This window comes from Parambassis ranga, unplaced genomic scaffold (assembly GCF_900634625.1).
Source record: "Parambassis ranga unplaced genomic scaffold, fParRan2.1 scaffold_33_arrow_ctg1, whole genome shotgun sequence".
Classification (NCBI taxonomy): domain Eukaryota; kingdom Metazoa; phylum Chordata; class Actinopteri; family Ambassidae; genus Parambassis; species Parambassis ranga.
The window spans coordinates 708,881-734,254 of record NW_021144803.1 but is presented as its reverse complement, the minus strand read 5'-3'; the positions used below and the strand labels follow the sequence as shown (position 1 = coordinate 734,254).

General features: G+C 45.1%; 1 protein-coding gene and 1 non-coding gene across 2 annotated transcripts; one reads left to right on the top strand and one right to left on the bottom strand.

Annotated features, from left to right (window-relative positions):
* Positions 1–4,100: 4,100 nt before the first annotated feature.
* LOC114431017 (coiled-coil domain-containing protein 39-like) lies at positions 4,101–8,381 on the bottom strand. Its single transcript, XM_028398734.1, has 5 exons — positions 8,330–8,381; positions 8,102–8,230; positions 4,452–4,643; positions 4,270–4,373; positions 4,101–4,176 (listed from the first exon to the last, which is right to left on the bottom strand). The coding sequence occupies exons 2-5, from the start codon at positions 8,138–8,140 to the stop codon at positions 4,101–4,103; spliced, it is 411 nt and encodes a 136-aa protein (XP_028254535.1). The 5' UTR covers positions 8,141–8,230; positions 8,330–8,381.
* A 16,921-nt stretch (positions 8,382–25,302) lies between these two features.
* Positions 25,303–25,374, top strand: trnaq-uug (transfer RNA glutamine (anticodon UUG)). Its single transcript has one exon. It is a non-coding gene; the product is annotated as a tRNA-Gln (tRNA).

Sequence of the window (25,374 nt, the reverse complement as noted above, 5' to 3'; positions counted from 1 at the left end):
TGATGCTGAAAAGCTCATCCATGCTTTTGTCACTTCAAGACTGGACTACTGCAACTCTTTATTGTCAGGATGTCCACATTACTCCATCAACAGTCTGCAGCTGATCCAGAACGCAGCAGCTAGAGTTCTGACAGGAAGCAGCCAAAGGGATCACATCTCTCCTGTTCTAGCGTCTCTTCACTGGCTCCCAGTGGACTCAAGAATACACTTCAAGATCCTTCTTCTAACCTACAAGGCTCTTCATGGACTTGCTCCATTGTATCTGCAGGACCTGATTGTACCATATGTTCCTAATAGGACACTCAGATCTCTGAGTGCAGGTTTATTAGTAGTTCCTAGGATTCATAGAAGCAGAATGGGAGGACGAGCTTTCAGCTATCAGGCACCGCTATTATGGAACCAGTTACCAATCTGGGTCCGAGAGGCAGACACTGCCTCCACCTTTAAGACTAGACTTAAAACTTTTCTGTTTAGTAAGACGTACAGTTAGCCTTAGACCTAGTGTGTAGCACAGCTATGCTGCTCTAGGCCTACGTTGTCAGGGGGCACAAACATGATCCACTGAGCAGTTTCCCTCTCACCCTCTAACCTCTCCTTTTCTCTCCTTAGTCTGGCTCACACTGGTCTCAAGACCTGGATGATGACCTGCCCGTGAAGTCTCTCTTGCTCTACGTTGTCGGGTGGCACAAACACGATCCTCTGAGCACCCTCTGACCTCTCCTCCACTCTCCTTAGTCTGGATCATACTGGGTAATATCGTCTCATAATCTGTGTTTACTGTCTTCCTTGTAGTTCTGTGCCTCGCTCTCGCTCTCTCTCTTTGCAGGTCTCAAGACCTGCATGATGACCTGCAGTCTGGTCCCTGATCTCTCCTGTGCTCATCGACTTCACTAGCCCCTGCTGCTCATCCTTGCTATCAAATTACTATTCCTACATATGGACTGACGATATATATAGATATCTATTACAATATAATCACTGTTTCATCTTGCTATCATGTTTGCTCTGTACTGTATCATGTTTGTATCATGTTTGCTCCTCTCTCTCTCTCTCTCTCCTTCATCCTCTCTCTCTCTCTCTCTCTCTCTCTCCCTCATCCTGTCTGACTAGCAGCAGGACTGGTTCCCCCTTAAGTTGACGGGTCCTGCTCAAGGTTTCTTCCTCTTAAAGGGAGTTTTTCCTTACCACAGTGCTCTTAGGGGGGTTCCTGTGAAGCGCTTTGAGACAATGTCTGATTGTAATATGCGCTATATAAATAAAACTGAATTGAATTGAATTGGTCCGCACTGCAAAGTCCGCACTGCGCACTGCAAAGGCCGCACTGCACACTGCAAAGGCTGCACTGGTCCGCACTGCGCACTGCAAAGTCTGATTCGTTATACTCTGTTTATAGTCGTATTGATTTTGTGCATTTTTATCACCAACACCTTGCAGCTGTGGAGCTGACTGACTGTTAAAGGTGAACTGTTATCAGTGTAGTATTCTAGTGTGACCCATTTCAGGGTAAGTCTGACCTGGAAGTGGTCGAGCTGCGGGCAGAGTTTGTCCTGAAGCTCCGCTGGGTGGAAGGAGTTGAAGGAGGAGGTGGAAGAGACACATTGGCCTGTGAGGGGTAATAGAGAGGAGCATTAAAGGGTACGCTGCTGTGGCTGCATTAGTCCTGCTGTTTGAGCTGTTTGAGCTGTTCTGCACCTGCAGGAAGTATTTCTCCAGCGCCGGTCTGACGTCTGGGTTTTTCTCCATGGCCTCATTCAGCATCTTGTCAATAACCTTGTTAAATTCCTTCATCTCTGTCACTTTAATGTCCTTCTCTTCAAAAGGAGAAGAGCACTTGGAGCACTGGAAAACAGCAGGACATTACAGAATTAAACAGGTGGTGTTCTGTATACACACACAACACCCCCTGTGTTTACTGCCGCGTCATGAAACGAGCGGTTGATTTTAAACCTGTTTTGTGGCTCTGTCGAGTTTCTCCTTCTGAAATGTGATGTCTTTGTTCAGTTTCTCCAGGAGTGTCTGATTTATTCTCATCTTTTCTCCCTCCTCTAGTCTTGTTCCTTTCCTGGAAACAGACACACACCCATGAATACACTAAAGCTGAACATGCACATACACAGAGATTCATACGAGATCAATGTCAGGCAGATAGTTTAAACAAGTTTATTTTTGGTCTAAAGCTTTCACAGGGGCGCTACATAATACACCCTCTGTATTCCCTGTAGTATTGTGCAGTGATGGCTGCACAAAAGAGATGCAGCTTTAGGCCACATGGTCTGTGGGCGACTTCTACAAAGGAGGGATCTGTGTGCTCCATGGGTGCTGGACTAAGTGTGTAAATGATTGATTCTCTAACTTGGCCCAAAGCATATCCATCACTGTGTTGCAGTGATAATACACTGACTTCCAACAAAAAAACAGTAATTTAACTATTACTGCCTGCTGAATGTTGACCATTATGCTAATAATATATGAGCTAACAAAGTATTTGCATGGTTAAGATCCAGTTAATCCAGAATCAGTCTGAATGTAACCTGAGCCGTCGAAGACTAATTGCTTCGTTCTCAGTGATCTGCTCTACACTGGCTATAAACAACAATAACCTGCATGTCCTGTTGGAGCTCCTGGATCATTTGTTATCCTTCAGCTTCCCTTCAGCAGCTCTCAGCTGCTCCTCCAGCTTCAACTTCTCCTGATAGTCCGGACCTAAAACGAAAACAAATTACATTGTGGCCAATTAAAGCTGCCACCATCATTTAACAATCAATCAATCAACAAGTATACAGTTGAAGAGGGCTGTGGCTGGTTTACATACTGGATTCTTCAGCTTTGTTGAAAGATTTGCGGTATACAGAGTTAGAGTTGCTGAACAGCTGGTTGGTCCAGAGCTCTCTTTTCCTGCTGTGGAAATATATGGTCAAACCTGGTCAAAATATATGTCTGTCTGCATATATGGTAAAAGTGTATGGTTGTGCATAGATCCAGACCTCTGGCTGAGGTCATAAAGCATTCTGATGTTTAATGATGTGTTTAGACATTCGAACTGCAAACCCCTAGTTGACCCAGAGATGTAACCAAAGAGACAAGATATACTCAAGGCCGTAACAGGAGGATCTGTGAGAATACACACACACCCTCACATCAGAGATGTGAGTGGGAGAACTTCAATGTCTTTTAGTTTCGTATACGCCTTCCACCTTGTGATTATTGAATATGCATGTTTCACTGAAAAACATTACCTTTTATGCCTTTCTATGTAAATGTAACCACACCTTGTTGTAAGACTAATAAAACGAGCCTAATGCATGGGACCGACAGAATGCAAATGGTCAGCTGCAGGAGCAGATCGAGGGGTCTGTATTGAGCTGTGCATTCTCCCTTTATAAAGGCGAAACTGAAACTGATCAGTACTGGTTTTCATTCAATGTTCTGTGCATCGGGGGCGGAGTCTGGGAATCCGGGGTGACCAGATTAGGTCACAACACTGCTCCAGCTTGTGGATTTTAGCATCCAGCTCATCACCCTTCTGCTTAAGTTCCCCTTTCTCTTGTGCAACCTGGTGAAAAGCACACACAGATGATGCAAAAGTCTGGAACCATGGTGTGTGCTTCAGTAGACTATGTGTGAAGAGCTCCGACCTTAGTGATGTAGTAAGCCTGTGACTGCTCCCCCTCCGCCTCAGGACCTGCCTTGGTCAGGGTCACGACCTCAAAATGTTTCTTAATGGTTTCAGTCTTGGACAGTTTCTCATTGAGTTCAGCACTGAGACACAATGATTGACATTGAGTGATGTGACAAACCTTTGAGAACTGAGTGATTTGTTTTTTTTTTACCTGAGTCTCTGCCTCTCCTGTTCACCGAGCTTCAGCTGCTGGCTGAGCATTTCTTTGTACACCTTGATCTCATCCTCCCTCTCTGTCATAGCTTTCTGCAGGTTCAGCTTCCTCTTCTCCAAAGACAGCACGCCGTCTGCCTTGTTGTACAGCAGATCCCTCATACGCTCCACCTCTAGCTTCATAAACTTGTGCTCCACCATGCTGTCCTGATAGGGAACCCATGAGTTTAAAATCACAGTGCATACAGCCTTTCTGTCAGGTCCATTCTTAGCTTTGAGGAAAATCTACTTCAACCTTCAGTTTCTCCTCCAGCGCAGCATTGTGGATCTTGGCTTCCTTCAGTCTAAAATACACAGAAACATAAAACAGACATTGTGTAGTACATTACCACAGCTCCAGTCAATACACACACAGAGCCCTGCTGTGATACACTGACTTGTCATTGTAGTCCTGGATGTCCTTCTTCATCGTGGATATGTGGGACGTCAGCATCTTCACATCAGAGGTTGTTCTCTCTAGGTTGCCTTTGCAGCTTTTCAGCTGCGGGACACACGAGAGTCAGTTCACTTATAATAATATCAATATGAAGGCAGTTTATTATTAGTCCACATTCAGCACCTCATCCTGCAGCCTGCCACAGTCACTCTCCTGCTCCTTCAGCTCCTGCTGCAGTTTTACTGCCTGTTTGTTGGCCACCGCTGACTTCCTCTCGGTTTCTTTCCTGTTGTTCCTCTGGATCTCCATCAGGTGCTTCTTCTCTGCAATGGCGGCCCTGTTTTCCCTCAGCTTCTGGTTGGCTTTTGCAAGTTGCTGCAATAATAATTGCAGATTAAGATTAAGATTAAGATTAAGAAACCTTTATTAGTCCCACAATGGGGAAATTGCATTTTTGCAACGGCATACAGACAGCAAGGGATAAGTTAGGAAAAAGATATATACAATATAAAATAGGCTACCAATAAAAGATATATACATTATAAACAGTTTACATATTTAACAGTTATTGCACAGGTGAGTGGAGGTAGAAATGGTTTATAAACTGTACATAGTGCAACTAAATAAATAACAGTAAAATAAAAGCACACTGTGGTGTGTAAGTATTTATTATAGAGTCTGACAGCAGCAGGAAGGAAAGACCTTCTGTATCTCTCCTTCACAGTCTGCCACTGAAGCTGCTCTGCAGGGCTGACAGGGTGTCCTGCAGGGGGTGGGACTCATTGTCCAGCATGGATGTTAGTTTTGCCAGGACCCTCCTGTCACCCACCTCCTGCACTGAGTCCAGAGAGCAGCCCAGGACAGAGCTGGACTTCCTGATGACTCTGTCCAGCTTCTTCCTCTCCCTCTCAGTGATGCTGCTGTTCCAGCAGACCACACCGTACATGATGACCGATGCCACCACACAGTCATAAAAAGTCTTCAGGAGTGCCCCTTTCACTCCAAAAGACCGCAGTCTCCTCAGCAGGTAGAGCCTGCTCTGGCCCTTCCTGTACAACACAGACGCACTGTCTGTGTTGTGAGTCCAGTCTAGTTTGTTGTTGAGGTGAACACCCAGGTATTTGTAAGAGTCCACCTGCTCAATGTCCATTCCCTGGATGTTCACCGGTAAGGGGGGGGGCTGAGTGTCGTCTGCGAAAGTCCACCACCATCTCCTTGGTTTTCCCTGCATTGATCAGGAGGTGGTTTCGCTGACACCAGTCCACAAAGTTCTGCGTCAGTCCTCTGTACTCCACGTCATCGTCATCTCTGATGAGACCAACAATCGCAGTGTCATCAGAGAACTTCTGCAGCACACAGCCGTCAGTGTTGTGTCTGAAGTCCGACGTGTAGAGGGTGAAGAGAAAGGGGGCCAGGACGGTCCCCTGAGGGGCACCCGTGTTACAGGTGAGCAGGTCAGACACACAGTTCTGGGCTCTCACAAACTGTGGTCGGTTTGTGAGGTAGTCCCTGATCCACTCAGACAGCAGGTGGTCCACCCCTGTCTGCTCCAGTTTGTCCTTCAGGATCGCCGGCTGGATGGTGTTGAAAGCACTGGAAAAATCAAAGAAGGTGATTCTCACAGTGCTGCCGGGCTTCTCCAGGTGAGAAAGAGCTCGGTGTAGCAAGAAGGTGACAGCGTCCTCCACTCCAACATTAGGCCTGTAGGCGAACTGCAGCGGATCCATGGAGGAGCCCACTGTGGAGCGGAGGTGTCTCAGGACCAGTCTCTCCAGTGTCTTCATGAGGTGGGATGTCAGAGCCACTGGTCTGTAGCTGCTGAGGTCTTTGGGGTGCGGTGTTTTAGGCACTGGTACCACACAGGAGGTCTTCCAGAGCTGTGGTACCACCCCCAGCTTGAGGCTCAGATTGAAGACATGCTCCATAACTCCACACAGCTGGTCTGCGCAGGACTTAAGGAGCCTGGAGCTAATGGCATCAGGTCCAGCTGCCTTCCTTGTCTTGGTTTTCCTGAGTTCTGTTCTCACCTGGGCTGCTGTGAAGGACAGGGGTGGGGGTGGGGGATGAGTGTCACTGTGTGGGTGTGAAGTGGTTTGATGTTGTGATAAGCTAAGAGTGTGGGGGGCTGTGGGAGAGGAACAAAGGCCAGGAGTCAGAGAGTGGAGGTGCGACTGCAAGGGGGGAGGAGTGGGTGCTACATCAAACCTATTGAAGTGTAGGTTTAGGTCATTGACCCACTTCTGATCCCCCTCAGCCTGTGAGTGGGGTGTGTTGTAGCCAGAGATGGTTTTCAGGCTTCTCCACACCCCGCTGACGTTCTGTTGCTGCAGCTGCTCCTCCATCTTCTTCCTGTAGCTGGCTTTTCCCTCTCTGATCTTCCTCCTCAGCTCCCTCTGTGCAGCCCTCAGCTCATCCTTGCTCCCTGACCTGAAAGCTCTCTTCTTCTCCTTCAGGAGAGCTTTGATTTCAGGGTTAATCCACGGCTTGTTGTTGGAGAAACACCGTACCTTCTTGGAAGGAACAGTGTTCTCAACACAGAAGTTAATATAGTCCGTTATGCAGTCCGTTATTGTGTTAATGTCCTCCCCATGTGGGTCATAAAGCTCTGTCCACACAGTGGTGTTGAAGCAGTCCATGAGAGCAGCCTCACTCTCCTCGGTCCATCTCTTCACTCTGCGTGAGACCGCCGGTTGCCTGTGCACAACAGGAGTGTACACAGTCTGCAGATGGACTATGTTATGGTCAGCTCTTCCCAGGGGAGGGAGGGGGGATGCAGAATATGCCTCCTTGGTGTTGGCATAAAACAAGTCCAGTGTTCTATTGTCTCTAGTGGGGCAGGTGACATACTGGGTGAATGTGGGCAAAACAGATGAGGGAGACGCGTGGTTAAAGTCTCCAGAGATGAGGAAGAGGGCCTGTGGGTGCTGTGTCTGCAGCCTGCTGGTGACTGAGAGCAGGGTGTCACAAGCTGTGTCCGCGTTAGCAGAGGGAGGGACGTACACCACCGTTACAATCACATGTGAGAACTCCCGTGGCAGATAGAAAGGCCTCATGCTAACTGCTAACAGTTCGATGTCCCTGTTGCACAGTTGTTCTTTAATAGTGCAGTGTCCCGGTTTGCACCACCGCACGTTCACATACACAGCCAGCCCCCCTCCTTTCCCCTTACCGCTGTCCGCCGTTCTGTCCGCCCGCAGCAGGTGAAAGTTTTCCAGCAGAAGAGTAGAATCCGGGATGTTCTGTGTGAGCCAGGTCTCGGAGAACAGAAGGACGCTGCTCTCCATGTACTCACGCTGATGGCGAGTTAGTGCCGCTAGCTCATCCATCTTATTGGGAAGAGATCTCACATTTCCCATAGTGATGGTGGGGAGAGCCGGTCTGAAGCATCTCTTCTTATACGTTTCTTCCCGGCACTGCAACCCCGGCGGGTCTTCCGAACCAGTTCCGGGGGTATTTGGTGTCTGTCCCTGGGGAACACCACAGCGCTACGCAGCGCAAACAGCTGTTCCCGACTGTAAACAACGCGAGCCGCTTCATGCATTGTCGCGCTGGATGTGGTTGTAAAAGCAGAAAAACAGCGAGAATCCTGATAAAAAACTGCAGGGACACAGTACTATACCCTACAAGTGTGTAGAGAAGAAGTTTTGTACAAAAATAAAAAGTGAAGAATAGCAAAAAGTAGGAAAAAAAGAGACAGTAAGCAGGAGCCGTTGCAAACAGCAGCCGGTCTCCACCAGCGCCGGAAGTAGAAGAAAAGAAAAGAAAGAAAAGACTCCTGTGTGAATTCACTCTAGAATGAATGACCAGTAGATGTTTAATGTCCCATGCTTTACCAGTGCACACTGCTGCATCTCAGCATCTTGTTGCTTCATGTACTTGATAGTGTTTTCCCACAGGTGGGTAAGCTGCTGTGTCTCCAGGTGAGCCTGCTGCAGATTCTCTGTCACCTTATCCAATGCAAGCTGGTACGACAGCAGAGGGATTTTAATGGGAACTGCCACAACTGCCTACACATACTGTTAGTAATAACACCATGGATGTGCTGTGTTTTTACACATTACCTGGGCTAATTTTGTCTCAGTCTTCTCTTTATCGAGTGCTTTGAGCTTTTCATTGGCCTCCACAGACTTCTTCTCTATCGCCAGAATGAGCGACTGCACCAGGGGAGGTTAGACAGCTGTTAGCTGATGATAACTCAAAGCTGTAAGTGCTGCAGAAGAGAGATGTTTTCATCTCTTTACCTTGATCCTCTGCTCATCTTGCTGAGCGTATTTGTTGATGGCCATCGTGTCCTCATATTTGCCTGCTGACTCCTCCAAAATGCAATCCATTGTCTGCTGGTCCCAGTTCATCTGCTGCCTGAACTCCTCCAGCTTCTGTTTGGCCTTGAAAATGTTGTTCTGGGGATACAGATACATGTTATTGTGGCATCACAATCTATAGCTACTTCTCTTTTCTATTTTTTATTTATGAAAGGCTCGGACCTCCAGCGTGTTTTTCCTCTCTCCTAAGGAGCTTCTTAGCCGTGTCCTGAGTCAGACGGCTAGTTTCTCTCTCCGCGAGGGCTGTGTGGAAGTATATAAAGGTTACCTACGCGCTGATATGATACAGAGCACATATTTACTCGTATGTATGCTTTCACTCAGAGAAAAAGGGGGACTCTCCACACACACACACACACACACATACACATACACCCTTACAGAGAGTTAGGGAGGATGTTTATATTACTGGAGCCCTTTTTGTGGTGAAGGTGGACGTAAGATAAATCATCCAACATAGGAGGGAAACAGAGTGTTTCACAGTCATAAATAACATTATTATAATAAGTAGGTGTGGATAACGGGTAACATGTCCCAATATGGGAATACCAACGAGGGTCTTGAAGAACTGTTTATCTATTATGCAAATGTACCTCAACTTTCAATAAAACATGCCTGTGTACAGGGAAGGGCAGAACACTTATGGACGGGAGTGAAGCAGACTGAAAGGCCTGTGGTCACTAGGTGTTCTCCCTTTTGCAAAAGGTGAAACTACAAAACCCAGGGTATTTTCTTTCACTCAATGTTCTGAATACAGGAGACGGAATCTGACAATCCGGGGTGACCAGGGAAGGTCACGACAATTTGGTGGCCCGTACGGGGATAAAAGGTAATTATATTTTTCTCAGATCCGTCAATTGAACACAGGGGTTGATTACGAACAGACAGAGGACATGTGGCGCGCCAACAATAAGGTGAGCAGACCTTTTATATCTGCATTGACTACTCTAAAGTGTAACGTGTCCCGAGCCTTAGTAGTAATCTGCCTGTAAATTATACGAACATTGACTGAAACAAAAGAATAAGAGAAATGGAAAAAAGAGGTTAAAGAATTCTTGTAAGAGTAAAGATAAAGAGTAAGAGAAATGAAAAAGAGGTTAAAGAATTCTTGTAAGAGTAAAGATAAAGAATAAGAGAAAGGAAAAAGGAAAAAGGGGTTGCAAAATCCTGAGTGTGGCGACTCCACCGGTGCTCTGACGAGAGGCCGGAAAAGCTGGGTTTGAGTCCCGGGGCTTGAGGAACCCTAAATCACTACATAAAGAAAGAGGAAAAGGAACAACAGGCAAACACATGGTATGGATGTTGGAACGACTGGAAACTGAAACAACGACCGCACTAGTTAGGCGGAAGTTGTAGTAAGTCAACAGGCTTCCAAATTACAGATGTATAAGATTCTGGTGTCGTGGAAGAGAGGCTAGTCTCAAATCCACTGGACTGAGTACTAGGGACATAGCGTGCCATATTTCTCAGTCGGCCGGAATCCAGACAGTGCAGGGCACTGATTTATGACTGTGAGCCTCTCTAAAAGAGAGACGGCAAGAACAGATGAACTGTGAGTAGTCGGACCGGCTACAAGAACAGAGGGAAGTCCTGTGAGTTCAAAAGCACCCCTTACTGAGACACACAGCTGAGAGTGAAGCTGTAACACACACACATATTGAGCGCTCATATTACGGGTAATGCATGAATGAGAAATGTGGATGAGTGCCAGGGACGTGTGAGCTTAACGTAAAGCAGTGGTCTGTTGAAGTAGGTTCACTCACGAACTGGATTAGTTTTTTTTCTGATGTGTACACAGTTTGGTAGACGACATAGAAACCTTGTAACTGCAGTTTTGTAAATTTGAATTTAAACTATAGTTTTGTAATTCCTACGTGACCACGAGATTAAGACTTTAATGACTGACGACATGGACTTAAGTGTGCACAGAGACATGACTGACGATGGGTGGGGTCCGCACAGCCCACTAAAGACGGTAGAAGAACAGCTGACGGTCTTAGGCGACATACTGAACCAGACTTATGACTCTAAGACTGCAGCGGCAGAAGTGATTCTTATGAAGGATGCTGTAGATAGTTGTGATAGTAGTGTAGATGTTGGCAGAAAGATGTTGTGAAAGTTGACGGTGAAAGATAGAGGAAGTTTGCAGAAGGAGTTTTGGAGAAAGAGGGAGAAGCGAGGTAAGACAGAGAGAGGGCCAAGGAAAGTGCAGAGCAGTGTGGTTGGACTAAGAGAGGAAATTTTAGAAAGGAGCAGGAGAAGGCGGAGGAGCGAAGAACTCAGTGGGCGAGATGGGCTTTGGTATGTCAGGGTGTAAATCACCTCATGATAGGAAAGCCCAAAGCAAAGAAAGGGAAAACAGAAAAGAGTAGCGACCCTCCCCCCTACACACAATCTAATATACTGCCCTTTATATCCTTTGCCTAGTGGAGCAGCCTGCCCCACCTTAAAATGGGATCTGAAACAGAGTCCAAGAGAATATATTAATCAAAGCAAAGACGCATGGATTAGACACACAGGTTGTCATCCAGGTAAATCAGGCATTCAGAGGGTGTGGTACAGGACCGCCGTCCTAAACAGGGTCCCAGAGAATGTGAAAAATGCCATGGAAAGTAAACTAGACATGGCAGATTGTGATTCCAATGTGTGGGAGAGACATTTAAGATAAGATAAAACTTTATTATTCTGGAAGGGAATTCTTGTGCCAGAGGAATCAAGTTACATTAAATGCAGTTAAGTACAGAGTATGAGTGTATAAGTGTCACTATAATCCAAATCAGAGTATAGTACGCAGTATGGGGACAATATATGATACTTGGATTTTTTTAGTGCATCATTTGACTCGTTCCCAGGATGCAGCACACACACAAAGTAAGGATGTACAGGAATTATAGACTCAATTATTAAAAATGCAACTGGCTGAGGCCAGACAAAAAGCTAATGACAAAAAGAAAGACAAAACTAATAAAGTCATGGTGGCCACTGAGGGCTCCACTACACCGCCTGACACACCTTGGGTGCCACAGCTATTTTATCCTAATTATGATCAGCCGCCCACAGGGTCATACAGGGGCAAGGGACCAGGGAGGGGCAGCTGGGGAGGCCGGCGCAGAAGGGGTAGACCGCCTAGGGGACAGCTGAGGGGAGACTTCAGTCGTGACCGCTGCTACTACTGTGAGGAGCTCGGACACTGGACAAAGGACTGTCCATACATTATGAGGCAGTACAGCTGAGAGGGACAGCAGTCGAGGGCGTGCAGCATCTGGTCCATAAGGGGCTTCTTTCCGCCCTGCTGGAGCTCCATGGAAGGGGCAGTTTTCTGTTTCCGGCTGGGAACAGGGAGGGGATAACATCTCCCGACAATGACACTCCCCACAGAGCAGCTCTGATGACATCGTTACGGTAGATCCGATGTTGTCTATGCGAGTAGAAGATGAGACGCTGCCTTTTTTGGTAGACACAGGGGCCACCTGTTCTACTCTGATTCATACATCTTCTAAGAAACTGTCAAATGACTCTATCACAGTGATGGGCTTCTCTGGGGAGAAACAGACTCTGCCTATAACCACTCCAATGACTGCTCAGCTGGGACATCAGACTGTGTTACACTGTTTTGTATATTCACCCACAGTGCCTCTGGATATACTGGGAAAAGACTTGCTGATTAAGCTTGGAGCATCTATTTTATGCAGCCCTGACGGGTTGACAGTGACACTGCCGGACGGCACCATGTTCCACTGTAATGCCTCTGACACAGGTGGACAGTATCTTGTGAAACCTGTAGCTGACCCTTGTGCGGATATCTACTGGGGTCTGTTACATGCAGAAACGCCACACGACCCAGGAATCCTCTCTGCCTACCTGCAGTGGAAGCCCTGGATAGCCCAGCTCGAGCCATATGTCACTCCCCCTGACCCCCCTCATGTGACTTTGTTTTATGGCAGGCGGCAAACTGATTGGTATCATGATAACATCACATGCTCCATAGAGCAGAAAAACTGGTTGATTTTAGTCTGAGATATTTTTGTGGCATCTGAGGACGTAGCAGCTGGTGTGGATTTTACACTAGAACAACAGGCTTGGTATATGATCAGTGACGAAGGGCATTCCCACGTCTCATTAGCTGTACATCCAAAACATCAGGCAAAAGAATTAGGTGGCATGGTTAAACGTACCATAGCTCAAACAGATTGGCAACCTACACCTACATGTTTCAGCTACTAACACTGTTACATTAGCACACGAACAGCTTGCCAGACATCATGGACGAGAAAAAAACAGACCACCTTCTTGCTCAGGCTTTGATTAATGACTTACCGACACATTTATGGGCAGAGGGCCCCACTGATGTAGGCTTAGTGAACTGTGAGCCTGTGACATTCCGGGTTTACACATCTGAATCTTGGTGGATTAGATTTGGCTAATGCTTTCTTTTGTCTTCCTCTGGCTCATGAATGTAGAGATATTTTTTAAACTACGTTGCAAACTACACTGGTCTCATACAGCCACTTAGAGACCTAGTTAGAGAACATGGCATGTATAATTTAACAGCCCACCTAAATTGGACACAGGAAGCTGAACGCTCTATTATTGAACTGAAACCATCTTTGGCTACAGCAGCAGAACTAGCCACGCCAGACTACACTTTACCATTCTATTTAGATGTCTCTGGAACGGATACCTGTGCAAACGGCATCCTGTTCCAGAGAAAAGGGGGAGAGAGAGTAATACTGATGTACACGGAAAAAAAACATCCTCAGTGCACACAACATGCAGCAGGAACAGCTAAGCTAATTCAGAAAACTGAACACATGGTCATGGGACACAGCTGTACGTACTCACAACACATAGTGTAGTCGCATATGTAAACTCAGAGACATTCACACTCACCCCACTGAGACAGAGGAGAATGAGCAAGATTTTGGAAGCACCAAACATTACCTTCACACATGATGGTATAAACATGGCAGAGCAGATAGGAGCTGGAGAGCCACACACATGTGCAGAGAGGGTAACCAGAGACGAAAAAGTCAGAATGGATTTACAGGCCACACCACTAACAGAGGCTAGAAATCTGTTCACAGACGGGTGCTGTTTCAGACATGACACAGAAGGACTCAGAGCGGCATACGCAGTTGTTGAAGACACACGGGAAGAGATGAGAACACTAAAAGCAGAAAGACTGGAGGGACAGCAGTCAGTACAGAGAGCAGAGGTGAGAGCAGTGATTGAAGCACTCAAAATAGGGGAAGGACAACACATCAATGTTGTTCACTGATTCAGCATATGCGGCAGGAGCAGCGTATGTGGAGTTGGGCCAGTGGCTGAGAGTAGGATTTTTGACTGCAGATAACAAACCCATAAAACATGAGGCAGAAATGAGAGAACTTGCAGAAGTCCTGTTGTTGCCTAGCAAGGTAGCTGTAATAAAATGCAAAGGTCATGGAACAGGCACTGACAGGATCACCAGAGGAAATAATGCAGCAGATCAGGCAGCAAAGCAGGCAGCAGGCTATGTTGAACAGATGATTTTGATGTGTTCAGAAACGGACTTACCTCCCCCTGTTGACTGGAATGACTTAACACAACTACAAAACAAAGCCTCTCCACAGGAAAAGACTTTGTGGAAAGCGAGGGGGGCAACTGACACAGGAGGAGTATGGAGGATGGACGACCCATACTGCCACCTGGATTGAGACAAACTGCCATGGAAGAAGCACATGGGGTAGGCCATGTGGGGTGTAGTGACAAACTGTCATTAAATTTCTGATTAACACCTACATTCCTAGACATGGTTTTCCTGAAAAAATCAGATCTGACAATGGAACATATTTCAAAAATAAAGACCTCCAGCAGGTGGAGGCTATGTTGGGACTGAAGCATGCTTTTGGTACTGTTTATCATTCACAGCCTCAAGGAAAGGTGGAAAGGATGAATCAAACCTAAAACAAAAATTGGCTAAAATCTGTGCACAGACCAAATTTATATGGGTTCAAGTATTATCTATTGTATTGATGTTCTGGTAATAACGCCATATAATCTACACCTTATGAGCTTCTTACAGGTCGATAGTTTCCTGGACCAGCTGGCCGGCTGACACTGAAAGAGTATGTATTATGATATTAACATAAACCATAATGAATTTAAAGCTTTGGTGTTAGTATGTAGCCGAGTGGGTACTCCTGAGGGTCATCAAAAGGAAGTGGTCGGAGCCAAGGTGGACAGGTCCCTATCAGGTGACGGAACGCACCTCACACGCGGTTCGGCTGAGAGGAAAGGGGGACACCTGGTTCCACTGGAGCCAGTGCACAGCTGCAGAGGAGCCTCAACGATCTCTACAGGACGTCCACGCTGATCTGAGGGCGCAGAAGTCTGAATCGGCTGATTCAGATACGGATCCTGTCACAAAAGGGGCAGAATAATCCCCTGACAGGAATCCAGGATCCCGGGTAGTCTAACCCCAGGGATCCGAAGAAAGAAAACACATCCTGAGGACGAGAGGACCAGAGAACCAGGCGGGGCGCTGGACGATGAGGCAGACAGGAACACATACATGAACTGATAAAACACAATTTTGAACATTCTAACTGTAGGATAATTTTCATTACATTTGAGCTGTTAGGAGTATCTGGGGCGGGAACAGTGAAAGACCGACCGATTAAAATACCCCCACATACTATGATGTATAACATGTATTTGTTTTCTTGTTGGGATAACCATATTAGGGTTGTTCATATTTTTTTTGATCTTCTAGTTATACTGCGAGTTCCCTGGACAGAGGTATAAACTACATATTAATTTTTATATTAATCTTTATACTGTTCTACTCGTCACTTATATTACTTTTATATTATCCTATTGGTTATAATCATGGTTGTGGTTCTATTCCTCCTGACGGTCTATGTGTTGTTACAGATAGGTCAACACACTGTAATATTTGATCCATGCACTAACTCCACTAATACTTCCCGAAACACAGAATGGCACATGGTTCCTTGTCTGTGCTGTTTTTGTAGGTCATGACCCCTGTTGGAAGGTGGGATTTTGGCAAACACATAGTCTGCCTAATACAACCACCTCCACAATCCCAGAGAGTTCAGCAGTGCAGGGAAGCTTAGTGACAGGTAAGAATAATGCTAATTCAGGAGGGGTTGTTATTGTATCAGGAACAGAAGGATTGTCTACTGCTCAATGGTTTCAGGTTGCTACAGGAGTCACTGGCTACAGGAATAATTGGCTTTTATTAGCTGAATAGTCAGCTAATGCATTCCAAGTTGATTGTGTGGTCTGCTTGGGACCCAGACCTTTGTTATAGGTGGTGTCAGCTTATCTGACCACTGATTGTTTTATACCAGTTACGACTTGCTCGGTTCCCCCTAAAGAATGCATGGCATGGGATGTTATATTCCCCATCACCAAGCTATCTGAGAAACATCCTGTGTTTTCCACAAATGTGGCCTCTGGAGATTTTTCTTGTGTAAAACCTTACTGTTACAGGTGCAAGCTTAGGACAGATAAACGAGACATGGTGAATGATTACTAACTTTTCACTAACTTTTTATTAGCTTTGAACACATGTTTACTGTTTGATTGTTCATGATCATTTACTTATATTTTGATACGTATAACCTTTGTCACGGTTTTCTTTAGGTGTTGGACTCTAGTAGAGTCCAAAAGGGGGAATTGTGGAAGTATATAAAGGTTACCTACGCGCTGATATGATACAGAGCACATATTTACTCGTATGTATGCTTTCACTCAGAGAAAAAGGGGGACTCCACACACACACACACACACACACACACACACACACACATACACCCTTACAGAGAGTTAGGGAGGATGTTTACATTACTGGAGCCCTTTTTGTGGTGAAGGTGGACGTAAGATAAATCATCCAACATAGGAGGGAAACAGAGTGTTTCACAGTCATAAATAACATTATTATAATAAGTAGGTGTGGATAACGGGTAACATGTCCCAATATGGGAATACCAACGAGGGTCTTGAAGAACTGTTTATCTATTATGCAAATGTACCTCAACTTTCAATAAAACATGCCTGTGTACAGGGAAGGGCAGAACACTTATGGACGGGAGTGAAGCAGACTGAAAGGCCTGTGTTCACTAGGTGTTCTCCCTTTTGCAAAAGGTGAAACTACAAAACCCAGGGTATTTTCTTTCACTCAATGTTCTGAATACAGGAGACGGAATCTGACAATCCGGGGTGACCAGGGAAGGTCACGACAGCTGTCAGGTGTTTCTCTAACTCTATCTCTCTCTCCTTTGCCTCACACAGAGCCTAGACAACACAAACAAACCCACCACAAAACAAACATATCACAACTCATAGATACTGACCTCAGTGTTTTCCAGCTCTTCTTTAATATTCTTTAGGTAATTGGCCATGTTCTTCTTTTGTTCCTTGTTTTTCTCCAGTTTGTCTTCCAGTTGTGTCCGCTCTATCTCTTTTCTACAAATCTGTTGACATCATCATGACACAGCACACGGTGAATCAAAATTCAGATACCGAAAACCGATGTGCAATAACATTAAGAAAACACAATCCAAAGTGTAAAGTGAGGACCTTTTGTCCATACATACATATCTGACACTTAACAAGAAAAAAAGATTCAAATGTTACATTTTATTTGGAAATTTCAGCTGCTCTTAAATATTTAAAATAATGAATTGAACAGTAACCCTGGTGTCACTGCAGGAGGACCGTGTGCACAACCTGCACTCAGTCAAAACAAACCTCATCAACGGTTTGTGTTACAACATTATTCTTCAGTGAGTAATTTTAAACGACCCACATGATGACACCCAAAAACAAACAGAGAAAAGGAAGCTAAACACGTCTGTGCCATTAAACATGTTAATAATAAGTTTCCTCACCTCCTCCAGTAAGGCTTTGTTTTCAGCGTTGAGCTCGGGGACAGCATAACGGCTACCCCACCCCACTTCAGCCAAAACTGGGTCGAGAACATCAGACATAGATTCCATTTTAACACCGCGCCTAACAAATGCTATGGAAAGCAACAACGCAGTAATTCTCAGCAATATCTCTTGACTCCGGCTTTATACAGCGTCTCTCTGCCGGTTGCTAGGGCTCAGGTCTGTTGTCAGTCGCCCCTAGCAAACCCCCCGTTCGGCATGTCGCCACAAGGAGGCAGCGCGAGACCAGAAGTAATGCTTCCGGTCAGCTTGTAAAATACATTTAAGAAGTAATTTCATAGTGTGTCATATAACTTTGTTTTCTGCAGTTCAGGCTGTGGCAGATGAGATCAGTTGTTTTTCTGCTCTCTGGAGCTCCGGTTGGTACGAGATGGTCATAAATTCAGACTAAGGACAGCAAAACCTCTGACCTGATAAAAGCCAGATTCTAAAGGAATGTGTTTTTCTCCTGAGTGCCCCATGTTATGGTCATCCCTAGATCAGACTCACAACCTATGAGTATTGAATTATTGAATGAGTACTATCAGTACTTTATCAGTATTTAAAATACTTTTTATGTAACTGTGTTCATTATACAAGGTCCAAACTCATTTTAAGATGATATGTATGTACAAAATGTACTGATGCGTACAAAAATATATGGAAGTGTGATGCGGTGCACCTAAATTTTGTGCCGGTGCACCTAAGAAAAAAAGTTAGGCGCACCAGTGCAACCAGTGCAAAAAATTAGTCTAGAGCCCTGTCCTCCCCACCGTCAAAGTCAGGCACCTCCACCTCTGCCGGCACCGCCACACCCCCATTGGATGACGGCTGAGGCTGTAAAAGAAACATTAGATCAGAGCCTGGCATTCTCCTGCCGGTGACAGTGAAATTCTTGCTGGGGAACAATTTGTCTCAGTGGCTGAAGCAGAGGGTTGGTTCTTCAGGAGGCATGGCTCCACCTCCACCGGTGCCTGCACAGCCTATAGATGTGCTAACTCTGCCTCCTGCTGCACCTGATCCCACCACCCCTCCTCTACCATATAATCTTCACCAGAGCTGGATGATGACTGAGGCTGTAAAAGAAACATTAGATCAGAGCCTGGCATTTTCCTGCTGGTGAAATTCTTGCTGGGGAACAACTTGCCTCAGTGGCTGGAGCAGAGGGTTTCTTCTTTTCCAGCCCCCTGCAGCTTTCTCTGTAGAGAGAGAAGATGAAGTGCATTGTATGTGAATACAATTTACATAGAAGTGAAGCCATACTGTTACCCTTCACTCACCTCCAGCTGTGCCAGCTTCTCCCGAAGAGCCCGGTTTTTGGCCGCCAGCTCCCTGCAATTGGTGCAGGCCGTCCCCACTGGCACTGCACACAGCCAAGGGCTATATGGCCTGTGGCCAGACCATTGACCAGGGTGCACTCCTGTGTGTTCTGTATGTGGTGGGCCTTCATTAGGTGCCTGGAGACGTACCAGAAGGTCCCACCACATACAGGACATGTAAGCATCTGCTTAGGCTTTGTCATCTGAAAGAAAAAGGGGTTCAAGATTGATTCAGCATTAATATATCATATATCTCTGGTTCTACTTGATGCCTGTTGACGTCAAAGAAAAACTGGGAGAAAGGTTGCAATCTGAAATTAATGCAGCAATGCAGGTGGCCTAGATTGAATCCTTTGACTTTTTCTGCTACAGAAAAGTTTTTCAACTCTAATTTTACAGCTACAGATCCTGCAGAATCAAATCACTGAAGCTGTATAAAAGTACATGCATCAACACTGGTAATATGAGCTGTTTTGACCTGCACAGGGATCTATGCTAAGCTATTAGCATGAAGAAGAACCTAGCTTAACTTACAGTTGCTGGAGCTCTCTCAGAATGGTCTGCTCTCTCCCTCTGTCTGCAGCAGAATGAGCTGCTGCACTGTCTTTCCCTCCACCTGGCCCCTCCCTCTCCCCCGGCCAGATGTCCTGCCTGTCCCTTGAGAGGGGGGCCTGTCTGCACTGTGGGACTCTCTGTCCTCTGGGTCCTACAGAGACCCTGTAGGGATCCAAACATGATTTCCAGCACTAACTCAGCAATTCTGTGACACACCTCAGGCCTCCTTCCAATGAAGAAACATTCTCTTCTTCTAGGAATGTCAGGCTGATATTTGACTATGTTGCTCAACTCCCACCACTGAGTGACAAAATGTTTGTTCCAGCTCATTAGCCACTTGCTAAAGCTAAGTAGCTAACTGAGTGGCCTAGAGACATGAAACTTTGCAAACATGTCCAGGGCTCAGAACATTAAGTTCTGAGCCAATTTTGGAGGTTTGGCCATTCTGTGTCTGAATGGCACAGGCTTGAATGTGGAAAAGCCAAACCTGATTTACCGTATTTCCAGCAATTTCTCAGCAATACTTTGACACACAGGCACCAAATTCACAGGACTCAATCGCAGGAATATACATGTACATACAGTACAATATACATACAGCCTTATACATGTGTGCCAAGTTTGAAGGATTTTTTTAGGCCTGAATATCACCTAACTTGCTGCTGATGAGTCTGTGGTTGCCAGTGCCATTTTGTTTGCTGTTGTGTGCTGGGGCAGCAGACTGAAAGCAGTGGACACAAACAGATGATCTGATCAGACTGATCAGAAGGACATGATGGTCTGCTGTGGGTCATGTCTTTGTTCTGCACCCGTACAGCTAACATCTCCAGTGTTACACAAACACATCATGTGCTGCTTGACTTGTTCCATTCATGGTAGGAAAGCATGTGGAAGTCACACATGTCAAATCTGTGCTAGTCTCCCTTCATTCAGCCCATATGAAGACAAAGAGTCTGCAGGTCCAGGAAGTTATAATTAACTATCATTAAATAACAAGAACTTATGATGCAGCCAGCACATTTATACCATGAAGACCCCTTTAAAATAATAAACCTCAAAAACTGGTGTTTTCATCAAAAAGGGACTGTGGCCCCACAGTGAGTCCAGGGGCTTATTTCTGCCTCAAAAGGACTTGATTTCACTCTGGTCTGTGATATTTAACAGATTATTGTTGAATCCAGGAACACTTCAAACAGACCGGTGCTGTAGGTGGACTGACTTGCAGCCACCCTTTGAAATATCTTAGAAATAAAGGTGAGGTTGGAGATCACAGCAGTTCAGAAGCCTGTGGTACTTAATCTGTTGCCAGAGACAGGTTGATCTGGCCACACTTGTGTGAAATCAGCCTGTCTAGTGTAGGGTGAAAGAATTGATTCTGCAGTGTGTGTTCAGATATATAGGAGTGTGCCCCTAACATGAAGTATTCATGTTTAAATGTGTTTATCACTTAATAATGTGATTTTCATAAGTGTTTATGTGTTAGGAAGTTTTATAGAAAATCAAAGTAATTCGAGGATACTGAATGTATTAAGAAGTAATTTCATAGTTTGTCATATAACTTTGTTTTCTGCAGTTCAGGCTGTGGCAGATGAGATCAGTTGTTTTTCTGCTCTCTGGAGCTCCGGTTGGTACGAGATGGTCATAAATTCAGACTAAGGACAGCAGCACCTCTGACCTGATAAAAGCCAGATTCTAAAGGAATGTGTTTTTCTCCTGAGTACCCCATGTTATGGTCATCCCTAGATCGGACTCACAACCTATGAGATTTGAGGAATTGGAGCTTTACCTTATTAGGGAATAAACACTAATAGTCTATTCGCTGTATGACCCAGGGTCTGCAGGGGGATAGTAGATGCCCCTGTGGGCCGGCAGGCAGGAACGCTCATGGGGTATATCAATGTGTGAATTCCATGTCCAGTTGTTGTTGCGTTGCTCGTTGTTGCTGTGTGGTTGTTTGTTTTTGTTGGTTGTCCTGTTCTTGTGTTGTTCTTCTTTGGTTCTTTGTGGTCAACAACCCAGAGCTCTGTGACTCAGAATCTGCCTCATTGTTCAATAAATTGTAATCTTGAGACCAGAATTTATCCGTTTCTTTCTCATAAACCAACTCGGGAGGGGATCAGAAGAAACAAGGGGAATTGACCGTTTTTGACCTCCCCATTTTTTCCAGAGTTTCTCACTAATATTGCTTTATTCTTTACAGACCAGACTGGAGCTCTGCCAAGCAATTACTGGGAGATTTCAATTTCCTTAGGCGTCTGACAGACTATGACAAGGATAATAGCAAACCTCAGATCCTGCTGAAGCTGCAAAAATACATCAACAACTCTGAGTTCCTACCTGAGAAGGTCTGTTTGAATTTCATGTCCAACATTTGGACATGATCTATCGGATCTATCAACAGAACTTCTCTTATCTTTTCTTTTACTTAAAGTAAAAAAAGATTAGAGTTCAGACACTTGGGCAGTTTTGTAGTAAATGTCATAATGTCAGTATTGGAATGGCAATGTAATTTATATCCTTTATCCACTGTACTGTAGGCTATGTAGATTTAATGATATATATTCTGAAAAAATAGATGGAATTTGACACAGTTTGTTTCAGTGTGCTGGGTGTAATACTTTATCATGTGCTGCTTTTAGGTGGAGAAGGTGTCCAAAGCTTGCGGGTCGTTGTGCATGTGGGTCATAGCTATGGATCTTTACTCCAAAGAAAGAGAAAACGTGGTTAAAGCACAGGTCAGTCATAAAGAGTGCAGTTTATTATTACTGATACACATGCACATTTGCAATATTTCTTCACAGTCTTTCTGCTGTCTGTTCCTTTGTCACTTTGGCTATTCATCTGCCATGCACCGCTCTGTGTGACTGGTCTGCATACTCTTCTCCCGCTACCCTTACCTACGCAGGCAGAGCTGGATACAACCAAGAAAACACTAAGGGAAAAGCAACAACAACTTAAGGAGGTGGAGGGTCAGATGAAGGACCTACAAAATGGCTCTGACACAGGCTCGACTGGACAGAGCAGGGAAACTGACTTCTGCTCTGGGGGACAGCAGATACGCTGGGAAAAAAATGTTGCAAATCTTGAGCAGGACATCAACAGTGTTGTGGGAAATGTATGCATTGCAGCTGCCTGCATTGCCTACTATGGAGCCTTCACTTCCCACCATAGACAGCTGGTAGGTACAGTGTGATGGGATGGTTTAAAACCTTTAGGGCCTCTGTGATAAAGTGTGCAGCTGGTATGGCCAATGTGAGCCTGGTCTAGAGTTTTTTTTTTAGAAACATATTGTGAAAAAGCAGTAACAGCTAATACCATATACCCTGTTTACTCTTGTTCCCCAGTGGATTAAGCAGTGTCAGAAGCTAAACATACCCATTAGTTCCCCCTTGAGCCTGATCGACTTTCTGAGTGATCCATATGACATCCTCCAGTGGAACACTGAAGGGTTGCCCTGTGACACTGTATCTACAGAGAATGGAATCCTGGTAACCAAAGACCATCGCTGGCCTCTTATGATCGACCCACAGGATCAGGTGGCGTAAATTAATTCAGAGGACATATGTATTCTATGAAAATAGAACCTCCTTTCAGACACAGTCAGAGACAAAGTCACAGACTGGCCTCCGCCCCAGCATACCTAACGCAACAATACCAAGCTTCCCTTCATACAGTAGAAAGGACACCAACCAGCTCGTTCAGCATTGCAAATTTGCACTAAATTAAGATATTTTCACTGCTTCCTTATTGTGTTTCCATGTCTGATCATGTTTCCTTGAATGCTGTAGGTAATACACTTGGCATCAGCAAGTGTGCACCAGAGACAGTTAGGTCACTATGGAGTCTTGGAATTCACATTCAACAAACCTTTGCTCACAAAATCCCAAACGGCTATCAACTATAATAGGTATTTATGTGCTTTCCAAGAAGCACACGTTTGGAATAAAAACAGTATCGCACACAAGAACCTTTGTGAATCCTTCTGCCATTGAAGCTACATATTGGGCAGTATAATGAACGCCTGGCATCAAACCGTGTTTCTGCAGACATTAAATCACCTGCCAGCTACACCTGTGTGCAATGCCCTTTTGTTCAACACCAGCCAGGAAAGCAGAAGGACCCTGTGAATGCAAGGGTTTACTCCAGTGTTTATTCAAATCAGGGGTTGCATGGTGACTGTAACGGCCGAATAAGTCTGAGGATCGTTTTTGTTAGACAGAAAAAACAAAGGTTACTGATGATGCAGAGTGACATGACAGTTAAATCTTCATAAATTAATGAGTGTTTCATTAGAATTGTAGTGTGTGTGATCCTGGCTTCGATTGATGTAAAATGTGTCTTTTGGCATGTACATTTTTTTCTGTTTTCCAGAAATGTATTAAAGTTACAATCATCAATTTCACTGTGACTGAGTCTGGCCTGGAGGACCAACTGCTCAGGTAGACACAAGACAGATATTGAATTCTGACCAAACTTTAAGACTCACATTCACAACCTTACCCTTTTCCTTCTCTTTTCCCCCTTTCTTCTCCTTTCTCTACCTCCAAAACCCTTAAATTACAACCCTGCAACTTGTTTCTCTCTTTAAAGTGATGTGGTGCGTCTTGAGAGTCCACATCTTGAGGAACAGAGCAATAAGCTGATTGTTCGCATCAACGCTGACCGCAATCAGCTGAAAGATATCGAGGACCGCATTGTTGAGCTTCTCTCTAACTCTAAGGGGAATATACTTGACAATGAGGAGCTCGTTCAGACTCTCCAGGAGTCAAAGGTGGGGATCTGGCAGAGATCATACCTGTCATCATTTTCAACTTTCTGATCGTTTTCCTATGTTGATGAAGATTCTCATTCATCCAGGTCATCATACGTAGAGAAGGTTGAAGCAAGGCGTCTGGACTTGTAGAGTTTTGTAGAGTTGCTTGGATGAGCAGCGAAACGTCTTCTAGAAAACTCTACAAGTCCAGACGCCTTGCTTCAACCTTCTCTATCGTTTTCCTAATTGTAATTGAAACTTTTTGTTGTTCTTGTTCTAGTTGTCATGCTCCTCTTTCACTTCTTTTGTCTGTTTTTTCTCCACTATCTCCAGGTGACATCAGAGGCCATAAAGCATCACCTGAAGGAGGCAGAGGGGGACTCCTTCCTTGTGTATCTTGGGGAGTCCATACAGGCGTGGAGTGGCTTCCCCAGGATACAGTCGGAAGTAGAGCTTGCGGTTGATGATTTGGTCTCAGTTCTAGAATGATTGCTGCTGGGAGTTTGAGCAGACAGCTGTTTACAGGGTCTAAGTTGGAATAAAGATTAATCCTGTAAATGCAAACATCCAATCTACTGAAGTTCAAAGATGTGGGCTCGTCCGGGATTTGAAAACAGGACCTGTGAGGAACTGGAACCACTTCTTCATCTGAACCATGGGGATGCCAATTTATAACACCTGAAACCACCTCCACTGTCTGCACACACAGGAAGTTCACCCTGAATCAATGCTCTCTGTTTCAGTTAACCTGTCTGCACAGAATTATTCTCTGTAACAACATGTAGAGCCCGGATAGTTCAGGCTAATTTTCATATCTGTCCAGTGAGAGACAATTATCAGAGGAGAGGTTCTGCTTCTCAGGAGGGTCACACCCTAATACAAGACCACTTCCTGTTATGCAACAAATAAACTTTATGATTCAATGTTGAGCTAATGCCACAGCCACAAAAAGACATTTCTCCCAGCTGCTAGACAGCAAGCCTTATCTAGACATGGAGGACAGCCTCCTCATGGAGGACAGTGATATGCAAAGTGTTCAGTCTTTGTTGACACAAAGAAATCTTTGCACGTATCTTTACCAATGTTGTATCTTTACCAACTGCTGACAGTCGGCTGGGTAGAGGAGGAGAAGAAGACCCATGAGAAGCAGGTTCCATGGTGTAATGGTTAGCTCTCTGGACTTTGACTCCAGTGATCTGAGTTCAAATCTCAGTGGAACCT